A 13667-nucleotide genomic window follows, 5' to 3' on the forward strand; every position below is an offset into this window, starting at 1 on the left:
TGAAAAAGATAACTCAAAAACACTAAAAGTTAGACGGGTGAAATATGTTGTATGATCTTTACTCCAACTTTTCAGATTTTTATTAAACTTTGAGTAAAATTTGCTCGGAGAAAGTCCGTCTGTCCGAATACACGTTAACAGGATAACTACAAAAATGAAGAGAGTTAGGTAGATATAAGATTCGGTACACAGATTTAACATCTATAATGTAGACATCTGCTAAATTTTGAGCCAAATCCAATGACGGGTTGACTGTATGTCGGTCAGTACTTTCAGAAACATGTAATCGCGATAATTCGAAAACACAATGGCTTAAATACATCGAATTTTGTATGAGAATTTGTGACTACAAATGCAGTTTTGGGCCAATTTTTTATTTTTTTCAATCGGTTGAGAAATATATGCTTAAAACAGAAATTAGATTTGCGGGTACTATTAGCAGATTAAATAAAAATTTCAAGTTCAAGCCAAAGATTGATGTTCCGTAACTATTGAACGTCATTGCCGTGCAAGGCGTTTTCTGGGATAACACCTTCATTAATTTGACTGAAACACAAATTCGATTTTTGGATATTATTAACCGCATGCCAGGGATTAATCGCCAAATAACTCGTCACAGATGACAAGACAGATTCAGTAAAAACACTGAATTCACGCCAAAAGTTAATATTTCGTATATGTTGTTCGCCAGTGCCCCATAAGGCATTCTCTGGCATGACAAATTTATTAGAGTATGTTAGAAAATTTTCTTTCCCTGGTTTATTTTTCGTATCCAACATAATTTATTCTTCTAAGAAATTCAACTGAGATATTTTGATGCATAGATCAAAAAAAAAAAAAAAAAAAAAAGAACCATTTTTGGAATTATGTTTGAGAACCTGTATGTTTAAATGTGAATGCGAGAGCCTGCATTGAATGGATGAATTTAGACAGATGGCAATTATATTAAAATTATAGATATGCATCAAATTTTGACTTAAATCTGACCAAAAAAGTATTTTATTAAAGCACATATTAGATTGTTTCCATTTTGCAACGGAATTAAGCAAATTAGGTGATATTTGCAAAAAAATTTAATATGCATATTATCAAATCGCGTTGAATGTAAATATTAAATGCACTTATTTACCTGCATACCACTGCTTATATAATCTCTCTGGTAAGTATATAGCTGACAAATTATCGAATAAGTAATAAAGTTCTTACTTCTTCGAAGGATAACTATAAGTAAGAAATTCTCACTGCGTCTTGGTGAATTATCCTTCCTTCACTTAAACATTGATTTGAAGACCGCCGTCACAACAGCACGGAGGCGGGAATTAAGTCTTGAGCCCATTCGTCATCGTCGATCTCGATACAACCTCTTCATGGAAGTGATAGTAACTCGACTCCACAGCTTTAATGAACTCATCTAATAAACAACAGCCAACTTCCAAATTGGAAACTTATCATTCCCTTGCTTAATGTTTTTTCTTGTTATAGTTTTTGAGGGAATTCTGTGAAAAGCAAAGCGCCAATTGTATAATTATATGTATTATCTAATGATGGATCATACCTATTAAGGAAGAGGCTGATAAATGGACCTGTATTGGCTATTTTGTAACTGATCTTAGATCTAGTTTATTACTCCCGGTGGCCGGTCAGTCGCACTGGACAATCTGTGAAGATGGGCAAGATGATTTCTTATGACCATTATTAATATTATTTTTACATACCCCTAAATTGTAAGGCACATATCCACAGAAGTACACGTATCACCGGCTAGATTCTTTTGTCCCTTCTATCCTAATAAATTAAAATGCCGTTGATATTGGTGTTGCAAAAAAAGAAAAAGAAAAAAAAACTGTCTTATTGGTTAACATAATCACTTCTTCAGCAAAGCAAAAAAAAAAAAAAAAAAAAAAAAAGCGAAAAAAATATAGTAAAATTTTGTGATTTCTATAGAATACTAATATATTTTGAACAGTTTGCGTTAATACCTATTATTAACATATTATTTTTAATAAAAATATTATCTTAAATTTGAATATTTCTAAACTCGAATGAAAATAAGAAAAACCCAAATACAACATGGCAAAAATAATTTAACTTTTTTTTTTCTTTTACGTAATTCATATCAGCTATTTTTATCAGAAATTTACCATTTTTTCTATTTTTTTAGATTAATGTCTTGAATGCGACGATTTGCAGCATGCGGAACATATGAAACGAGATGCGACTGAATTAAATATATTTATTTACTATCCTTTCGATAAAAATCATTTCGTAGAGTTTTATTGATTGCTATATTTACTTTATTGAATGGTTTACTACAAACGATGCTTTTATCATTTTTTTTATGATATATGTAATTCGACGTGAATACGTTGCAATAACTTTATTTTATCACATAAGTGATAAAACAAAGCTAACATTTGACATACAATAGCTAACATTTGAAAGAAATTTAAGAGAATTTTATTGATTTTTACATAATTAAGTAGGAAAAGTTTTAATACTTTCTACTCAGAAAAAGCGAGCAAATTTCTAAAAATAAAATGATTGTAAACATGAAAAAGCTTTAGAAAAATTGTATAAAAAGTAACAGAGAAAGAAGCAGACGATGTTTCTTTCAAATGTTAGCTATTTTAATCGTTTGCATTTTCCCAAAATAGCGAGAATGACAAATATTTGATTCAAATCGTTGTTTACTTGTATTTTTGAAAACCGTTGTTTATTTCCAACAGACAATTCATTTCTTTTTTTCAAAAATAGATGAATTGACCGTAAACAGTCACTTCCGCTTTTGAAAAAGGACTTATTTTCGCCGAAAATCAGTCCCTTTATAAAAGTCCCTTTGAAATTCTGAATCATTTTACTCAAACAAAGTGTGGAAAAATAAATCGAGAAAGGAAGATTTTGAAGATACAATCGTAATCTTCACCATATTGAGGTAGGCAAATGAACATCCGACACAAATAAATATTTTAATCCTTTGTAGTGTTTTGTACTTTCACTCTGATTTAAACAGCGGGTTAAGTATTTATACACGAGTGGTATACCTTTCGTTTATTAAAGATGAAGGTAGAGTTAAATATTATGTAGTTCTTTAACAAATTACTTTCTCTTACAGTTTCATATAAAACGACTTAAAAACAGCAATGCAGATTCATTGTCATGAGTTTATCTCAAGAGCAATTGTTGTAATAGGTTACCTACGTCGTGCTCGTTGCGTTTATTATTACAGCACAAAAATGAAAGTAAAGTAAAGAAAATATACATGGTGCACTGAAATCACATATTGAAGCTCACGACTATTCACAGAATTAGATAGTGTAGTAAAGAATTAGATAGTGTGCTATTAGTGCTAGACTATTCACAGAATTAGATAGTGTAGTAAAGAATAAGATAGTGTGCTATTAGTGCTAGACTATTCACAGAATTAGATAGTGTGGTAAAGATTTAGATAGTGTTCTATTAGTGCTAGACTATTCGCAGAATTAGATAAGCGAATTCCGCGAAGACTCAAAATAACTAAAAGAATGACACACACACACACACAAAAGAAAAAAAAAAGACCTCACGAACTTGTTTTTGAAAATCTTTTATTTAGAGAACAGAGGAAGGCCTACACAAACAATTATAGCTTGATAAACAATAAATCTCTGTATTTGCATGGGTTTTTTTTTCTTTTTTTTAAAGTGGTTTATTTTTTTAAAAAATAATATTGTGAATCACTTAGCCAACCATGAAACAAATTACACTCCATTTATCTTTAAGATATATATATATATATATATATATATATATATATATATATATAAATTCTGAGAATAATCATAAATAAAATTAAAAACCCTTGTGAATCAAATGAAAGCACAATAATTAGATATCTTGAAAATGTTACATAAAAAATCTCCAGACCTTGGGATTTACCAAAATAATAAGGTTCTTACGTATTTGTCTATTTTGTAGACAAGCACCGTTGAAGGAGGCGCAATTTCTTAGATAATTCTTTAAAAATGGCATAAGCGCCATCTGTAGGATAAAAATTAAAGCTAAAAATTTAAATGTTGTTCAAAGATTAACCAAAAGATGGCAGCACGACTCATGGATTCGAATTTTATCATGTTATTGCAAATTGCAAATACTGACTAGCAATTTTACTAACAGAATAATAGATGGCAGCACGATTTATTGATGTAATGGTGGCTTGTTATTTGCAGAGACTGCCAATGAAATAAAAAATGCTGAAACATGTTTTGAGGACTCGCATGATAAATAATTGTATCCAGAAAGCTTCGAGTTATGTCTTCGGAAAATACCATAAAAACCATTGAAAAGAAATTTCAAATTTTATTCTTTCGTGTTTAAAACTATTTGAAAAAGAGCAAAAACTTTATTCTGATTATTTAGATATAATTTATTTTTTTCTTACAATAAATACAGTCACATCACAATTTGTAAATATAAATTTCATTTTCATCTATGGAGCTCAAACAGAGCACGATATAGCAAAAGCAAAAGGCATCTAGGATAATTTTTTGTGAGAAAATAGGGCAAAAGGGACCGCCCTATTTTCTCACCCTCTCCATCACATTTGATTTTGAAAAGTAAAATAAATTAATTATTTTTTTGTCTCTGTGATATCTCGTCTCCCAGATTAATATCTGCAATATTCATGCCTCCTATCTTTATTGCTTCTATATATCCCAAGGTTAAAGTATTTGATGTAATATGAAGGCAGTAAAATTATTAAAGTGAACTATTAAGTGTCTTAAATAACTTACTCTACATGTAAATCTTTACATAAATGAAACCATTTTGCTTTTGCTGCGCCATCTGAAAATGAGGCTTTCTTGATATTTATTTTACAAAGTAATTTGGTAAGAGCTCATTTTGTTAAGTTAATATTTCCAAGCAACTTTAAATTTTGCACCTCGCGTTCATTAAACCCTCGGTTGTGTATGCGTATGAACTGCAATTATTTTAGTTGGTAACATGTTCTAAAATATCTGCAGTTAAGTATCAGAAATCCTCTTACGAAATTTGAACTTCTTGGGTTAGAGAATTTATCACCCCATCAGACCAGTAACAAGTAAATAAAAATTTGTATCAAATAAAATAATTGAGAAGAAAAATAACCATCTGTTTTGGAAATCAGGAATGCCCTTGCCCCTTAGATTAGATGCCTTAATTAGTACCATATAATTTGCAGTCACTTCCATGAACTTGATAATTTAAGTGATATTCATAATCAAATAACTTAATATAACTTTTGATGTGATTGATGCATCAGTTCTATGTATTACCATTTTTGATTATGTATAAACATTGTTATTTTTTTACTGATCTCGGTTTTACATGCATTTTCCTAACTCAAAATTAGACAATCTTTTGGAATGATAACTCATAATTGTATCTCACAACAATTTTTAAAAATTCATTCAAATCATAGATACAATTTTACAAATTAGAAAGAACATAAATTGATTTTTTATCATGGGGATTAAGAAATACAAAGAGATTATACGTCCCGAGAGTTTCTGTAGGTTCATTGTGTAACTGGTCAATTTTAATTTCTTATTTTAGTAATTTTTGCTTCTTAGTCCGTATTTGATAAAATCTAGGAAAGAAACCAAATGCTCACATAAATATATAAAGATATTGTGAATATCAAATGCAAATTTCTTCAGCTCATGAATGTGAACTATTTTTACAGAAGCTATTTTTTATATAGATGTTATACAGTAGTATGATTATGTAATGAAAATAAGATTTCACTTTTTTTTTTTTTCCTCATTTATTTAAGTTCAACAAATTTGGAGCTCCATAAATCAGTCAAATGACAAAAAAATTCTTATCGGTATTTGTAATAATGATGTGCTGTAAATTCAATAAAATCTAAGAATTAAGTTCTTTTACACATTTTTTCTAGATTTCTCCACACAAGAAAATCGAATCTGCAATATTTATTTTGGACTGAAGTAATGCTGAATATTTTAAAATACAAGCAACTTAAAATCGAGTATTGGTAATGAATTTAAACCTTTTAATACATAGCGATGTAGATCTGCATTGTATGTTTTATCACCTCAAATCTCTTTATGTAGCAACCTTTGCATAGTGTTTTTTTTAATTTACCAAAACTATTTTATTATTTCTAAATGCAACTAGTTCTTTGATAGTTTATTTCTTATTCTATGACAATTTTCATTGTTGGTGCGTTTTGTCATTTGACTTATTATCCGAGTACAATTTCGTTTCGGCGGGTGTTACGAATTACGATTATTTATGCAAAAGTAACAAAAAATATACAAGAAAAATTATTTTCGAATAGAAACAAAGAAAGCGCAACGAATAATATTTAAATTTTTGCATATATTGATAAATTTATGAAAGAAAATTGTAACTTTTTCGTGATGTAAATATATATCAATATGCAAAATGACTTCTACATAAGTTCACTAAACCATGAGGATCATCTTATCTTTTGTCGTCTATGGATACAGTACGAAGAGACAGTGTTGATCACTGGCTTATATTTTCAAACCGATTGAGGTATAAAATTCCACTATATAAAATACCACAGCGGTCATGAATCAAATGCTATATCCCTTTATGTTTAAATGCTAAAAACAATTGTTTCATGAATTTTCATTTTTTGTAATGTAATGAGAGGTATTATTTATGTTTGAAATATAATATTAATTTGTGCAGAAGATTTGTAGAACTCAAGAAATGATTGTTCTTGATGATGTAGAAATATATCAATATGTTCTTTTGAAAAAAAAAATTCTTATGATTCTTTTTTCCCCCATTAGCTACAAACATCTCCCATTTTATTTAAAATTTTATTTCTTAAAAATAAATATTCATGTTAATGTTATGATGTTTTAAACTAATTAAATATTATTACTATATCGTCCAAGACAAAATTTCAAGAAACACTACAAAGATGGATTTTTACACAAGCATACAATCTTTATTAAATTTCATATTTCAAGCACAACCAAACATAATTGACAAATTTCTCTACTAAACGAAATACACCAACTTGCACAATTTCAATAAATGAACAATTTAGGTAACAATTATAAAGGATATATAATGCAAGCAATGATACTAATGAACATTAAGAAAACACATTTCATATGATACAAATAAGGGGAAATGTATGTACAAATCACTGGGTTCCAAACACAGTATGTCAATAAATAACTGAAAGATGAAGCTCTTTGTAAGCATGGAGGAAGACAAGACATCATTCATCCATGCTTATTTGATGCGAAAATGCAAGTATGTACATAGTCGACATTATTAATTTAAATTCATTAAGTGGTACAAGTGCCTAAATGAAGTAGACAAAGTAATTATGCTGAGAATATGCATGCCATAAGTACATTTACAGTTCATTATTATAGTTTTAATTTAAATTCATTAGTTTATTTATGTTTGCTTTTGATACAATAATTTTAATATTTATTTCTAATTAAGTATGATTACAATACTTGAAAAAGTATTTGGAATAAAATTCATGACAGATCCACAAAAAGTTATGCAATTGGAAACACAATCAATACATCCATGAGTGCCAGATTATTTTGATGAAATAAATAATAATTTAATGACATGAAAATATTTCATTATTTTTAAATATATTAATTATTTATTATAGTTATGCTCAGTATTCTTGAAATTAAGCCAAAATAAATATGCATATTAGTTTCTAAATACACATTCAATTAGAGAAAAATAAATGAGAATAAAATTGAACAGAAATCAGTGCATAAATACTTCAAATATTTCTCTAATGTATAAATATTCACTTTAAATTTGATATGGTCAAAAGCATTCATGAATTATGTAAAAATTTAATAAATTTAAATAAAAATATGTATTCAATTTTTTTAAAAAGTTGTCTTATAAAAATATAAAAAAAAGACTATACAATCCTCTTTCCCCATTATTATGTTTTACGTCTTATGAGGACACACTCTCTTACACTTATTTATAGGGTCCTGAATATATTGTTTTTAACTATATAAACGTATTTGATATTTGATGAATTCATTTTGTTGATTTCAATGAACTCGAATGCATGTGCATCATTTCAGCTACGGAGAATAACATTTTAACAGGAAAATAAGTACAATTGAAATTAATGTCAGGTTCATCCTGGACATAAAAATGGCACTTGTTAAAGGTTGAGAATTTCAGAGTTAACAGTGCAGAATAAATAAAAAAAATTTATTTGAGTAAATTATCAGCATAACAAATTATTATATTTATTATTAACATGAATAACAAAAAACGATTTTAAAGATGTAAAAAATTGCCATCGGTGAAAAGTCTAAGCATTAAAATTTTATGACTAGATAAAAAATGGATTAATTAATTGATTTTTAACTTAATTAGTTATATACTGACGCCAAATAATTACGCACTTAGGGAAAACAACATCGAAAAGATCATAACTTCAAGATGCTGAATATAAAGTAATTTATAATATTAAACATTAAGCTTTAATGTAAAGAATAAAAAAGATAAGCTTGAAATATAATCTAGCATTTTCAATATGCATTTTCATTGTTTTTTAGCATTTTTGCTTAAATTCATCAATTATGCTTCTGCACCAAGCAAATAAATGCAAATATCTCGAAGAATATAAATATTTAACAAATATAAATTTATAAAATAGACTACACAAATTAGAAAATATATTACCTCAATTACAGTATATCTTCTAGTCAGATTTAGAATAAATGTGGAAATAACTTTTAAATCTTCGTATTCATTTGAAACAAGTGCATTTTTATATAAAGTGAAAATAACAAATAGTAATAATTTATCTAGGAGCAAAAAAATTTTTTCTTCTTCCAGTTCAAATGAATAAAAATTTCTTAAGTTAAATTATTTTTAAAAAAAGCAATAACTAAATTTAGATGCATTATAAAATAATTATTTTAAAGCTATATTTATAGTCGAGTTGGGAAAAACATTTCACAATATTTAACAATGAATATACATGTCACCAACTTAACATAAGCAAAAATTTTGTTTTGTACAAGGATTCAAAATATGTCTAAAATAAAACAACAGAAAACACAATAATTTTCCAAGAAAGCATTTAATTTTAACACCACATAGAACTCCTCTGTAAAACTTTATACATATGTACAAGTTAATTGAAATTTTGTCCAATGATTGTTATTATCTTGAAATCATTAAGGAATTCAATCACAGATAACTTCTGTAGAGTTAAAACTTGAAAATGGTAGCATAGTCTTTGATAGTGTGGCCCAAGTTTTAATGTCATTCAATTAAAAAAAATCACAGATTTCTTCATGACAAAGTTTATGTATCTCTTCATATGCCATTATATTCCTTCTCACGTAATTCTTTATCATGCATTTCAGCTGGCATATAACCTGGCTTCTTTCTCTTGAAGAATCCAAGCTGGAAGGGAAATAAAAATTTTCAACAACACAAATTTGATTATATGTATATTCGACATAAAATATTAGAATTTTCATAGGCATTTAATTTTAGAGCAAGATACTTTCCCCAATTCTAGGAATCAATAAGCTGATTGTATGCTTAAAAAATATTTAAAAAAATGTTTATTAGATCCTGCACAGTGAGTATTTAAAAAGTAATAAAATTACGAGTGTCGTCTTATCTTTTTACAAGAGGGAAGAGTACATGAAAAATCAAAAAAGTATAACCATTCAGTTTTAATATTATCTAATATCTAAAATACAACTTTACTTTAATATATATATGATAGGCTAATGTGATTAATAGATATCATTAATAAAAACCAGTAAAAGTGATTAATAAATTTATCACATTCAACAATACCAGTTTATTAATACAATATGTATTATTAAAGCTACATTAGTACTTATAAATTAACGTTGAAAGAGTCAATATATAGTACCAAAACCAAATTGGAATTGCAATCCTATGAGCGCACTTCTAACTTCAGGAAAGAAAACAAACATCTTTTTAGTTTAATAAACATTTCATTTGTTTGTTTGCTTTTGCCAACTAATCCTTCATTGTTAATTAATAAATACCGCTATTTTTAAGCAATGAAAATTAGTTTTTCATAATGATAATATATGGCATAACAACAGTATATTATATACATATATATATGTAATGATATTTTATCATTACATACATATATATATATATATGCAATTCAAAAACATAAAAAAATGAAACGAAAATAATAAGTGCATTTATATATTATTATTAAATGTTTTTGCATAGTTATGTTTATTTGACAATAAAAAATGTTTCTAGCGTAATATACAGCTGTTATGAATAATTAAGGGAATAAATTAAATAACAAGTACTACTATATTTATGTCATGGAAACTAATGTTCTTATAATAATTATATGATGCATAATAACAAAAACTATTAATAAATATATATAAATATACAATTAAAAAACATAAAATGAACCGAAGATAATAAGTGCATTTATACATATTATTAGATTTCTTTGCAAAGTTATGTTTTCTAAGTAATAAAAAAATGTTTCTAGCACAACATACAGCGGTTATGAATAATTAAGAGAATAAATTAAAAAAGCTGTTAAAATATTTACCTTCCACAAACAGAATATGAGAAGGATAAGAAGAAGAAGGCCTCCACATACAGCTAGAATTATTATCCATAAAGGAACCTCTTCTGGCTTCTGATAGAGAGGAAGATCTGGCAAAGCTTTTGTAACAGCCTGTTTATAAAAACATACACATTTAGTTGAAGACACAACAAAATGATATTAAAGATTGCATGTATAGTTAGACTAATCACAACAAATATTAAAACTTACAATAGCTTTATCATTATCTGTCTTCTGACGAATATCCAGTTGAGGATCCAAGTAAATACTAGCACGAGATAAAATGTCTACTCTATCAACTGTTGCATAATCCTAAGAAGTAACAAGAGGTTTCAGTTTTCTTGATTTAAACGTACTACAGATAAATTTTTGTACCTCAAAAGGATACACATGTGAGCTATGGCTCACATACAATATGATTCATTATTTGTTTACTAAAAGACATATGTGCATAGATTTTAAAATATCTATAAATAAAGGCATGCAGTAATTTTATATAAATATAGCACTAAATGCTAAATCTAAACCAGCAGAAATTTCAAATGCTCTCATTTAAATTAATAAATAATATAAATTCAAGAGAAGATAATTAATATTTTTTATGCAAAATAATACATTATTCGATTAAATCTCAAAATGAATTGACAATATATAATTAGATAAGCTTTTTAAAAATTATATTTGAACATTTAATTTATATGAAATATAACTGATTGACAATTGTGTAAAAAAAAAGTATTTCAGGTAAATGTAGATTAATGCAGAGAAAAGCTTTTCAGAAATTAGTTCTTACAGCAAAATGATGAAGGAACTGTCATAGCAGTTAATCATAACAACATGATTTTTTCAAATATTATAAAAAAACTGACAAAAAAGTAAATAGAAAAGATTATTAATGATCTAAAATGGGGGATGCTAATACTTTATTATTTTAATTTATAATTTGTCAATCTTCCATGTTATTATTCTAGACTTATGAATTCTCAGTAACACTACAAAAATCTTGTAGAATCTTAAAAACACTACATATCTTTAAAAAATGCAATTAATAATAAATCATAAGTAGCAGCTTTACAAAATGTAACATTTTTATAGATTATATCCATACTGTATATCTTTTAAAATATTAAAATGAAACATAATATGCTTGAGAAAAAGGAAACAAACCTCCACAAAAGTCTGACTCCATAATCTTGCTCTTATACTTATTAAAACATTTTTGTCAGGTTGAAGATCTCGGAAATAACATTTGAAATAATGACATTTTGCTGTTCCTTCTTCACAATCCTAAAAACAAAAATTGAAATGTAAATTCAAATTATATCAAATATAAAACTATTGCTTTATACATATTATTTCTTTTTCTTATTAAATTACATCATGGAACTGAAGCAATAAAAAGTGAACAGTTCTATTCGAATGTTACTGAAACAATAAATCTAAATATATTTAATTTATCCATTAAATGATTTTTCTCACAAATATTTAAACCTCAATTTTAAAACCATATGTTTAAAATTTTTAAACCTGAATTTATAAAAAACTTTTGAATTAAGAGAAGTAAATTGTCCTAAATAAATTGTTATTTAAATTCATCAAAAAAATTTAACAACTGTAAAAAAAAATGCATCTAAGATAATTTATATTATAGAAAATAAGCGTTAATAAACTAGCTACCGACATATTTTTTTAGAATTTATTAATTTTACATGAGTAGACATATAGAAATATAAAGAAATTCACAAATACACGAAATGAAAAATGATGGGGAAATCTTGGATTATACATATCTATATGTATAATCCAAGTATTGAGAAAATGTACACAGATAGAAATCAAAAGAAATTCACAAATAAATGAAATGAAAAATTAGGAGGAAAATTTTAGATTATACACATTGATATTTATAATCTAAATATTGAGGAAATGTGCATAGAATACAAATGTAGAAGAAATTTAAATTTTAAAATAATAATAATAATGCTGAAAAGCATTACTTCATTTTAGACATAATGTAAATATTTATTAAAAAATGCTTGGATGTCATGCATACAACTATTAAAGTGCAGATTAAGGTAGCTATTTAATTAAGAATAAACAACGAACCAAAAATCAATTCCTTGAATTTAGACCAATTTGTAAATTATATATATATATATATATATATTAGAAACAACAAAATTTTACAAACCATAGTAGCTATATTGAGGGTCCTGGGATCCAATCTAATTTCTTCAGGAGCTTGTCGTTTGACTCGAGCTTCAGATTTAGCATGTTCACCTTCAAATTCTCTAATGAATTGATCTTCTTCTCTTTTTACCTAAAAATGACAAAAAAATATGTTAGAATGATAATAAATATAAAAAAAATGAAATTTCAAAATTTAAGAACTTTTAAACACCGCATAGATTTAAATTCTAATTAAAAGCTTATTCATTATTAATTTTGAAGAACTCAAGCATAACAGTTTATCATCAATTTGTAGGAATTATGCAAAATTTCATTTTGGAAAGTTTTAATAACAGACATGTATATTTTCATTATGGGAATGAAAATTATATGATGAAAGAAATATAGTTATTTTATTCATTTATTAATGTTTGGTAAATTTGTAATCCATATTTTTGATATTTCATGCATATCAAAAATATCATTAATAATTACGTTATAATATAAACGATTTACATTATGAAAAAGTATTACAAGTACCTGAAGTTGAAGAGGATTTACAATATATTGATCAACAACACAATATCCATTACCTTGCACCTAAGAATTAAAAAAAATATTGTTAATGTATTAGCAATTTGTGTGCAGAATTTAAGTAATACATCTCTGTTACATATTTAAAAATTACTCAAACAGTTCCAAATAAAAAAATTATCAAAATGAATAACTGAAAAATAAACTTCATTTTAAAATCTCATGAAATGTTGCAGGTATTATGAAATAACATGAGATACAATAATACAGTCAAATATTTCAGACTTTTCTTTTTTATGTTACAGATTTTTATTATAGTGTGGCAAATGTTTAAACAGCAGAT

General features: G+C 26.4%; 1 protein-coding gene across 1 annotated transcript in view; it reads right to left on the minus strand.

The window, feature by feature from the left end:
• Nucleotides 1–6942: 6942 nt before the first annotated feature.
• The window catches only part of LOC129988396 (integrin alpha-PS1-like), a 147584-nt gene continuing 140859 nt past the window's right edge, over nt 6943–13667 (minus strand). Inside the window, exons 20-25 of the mRNA XM_056096620.1 lie at nt 13331–13390; nt 12813–12941; nt 11789–11908; nt 10832–10933; nt 10604–10732; nt 6943–9438 (exon numbers count right to left, since the gene is read on the minus strand). Coding sequence (XP_055952595.1) covers nt 9349–9438; nt 10604–10732; nt 10832–10933; nt 11789–11908; nt 12813–12941; nt 13331–13390 — 630 coding nt within the window. The 3' untranslated portion in view covers nt 6943–9348. The remainder of the gene's footprint in view (nt 9439–10603; nt 10733–10831; nt 10934–11788; nt 11909–12812; nt 12942–13330; nt 13391–13667) is intronic.

Source organism: Argiope bruennichi, chromosome 10, assembly GCF_947563725.1.
Source record: "Argiope bruennichi chromosome 10, qqArgBrue1.1, whole genome shotgun sequence".
Classification (NCBI taxonomy): Eukaryota; Metazoa; Arthropoda; class Arachnida; order Araneae; family Araneidae; genus Argiope; species Argiope bruennichi.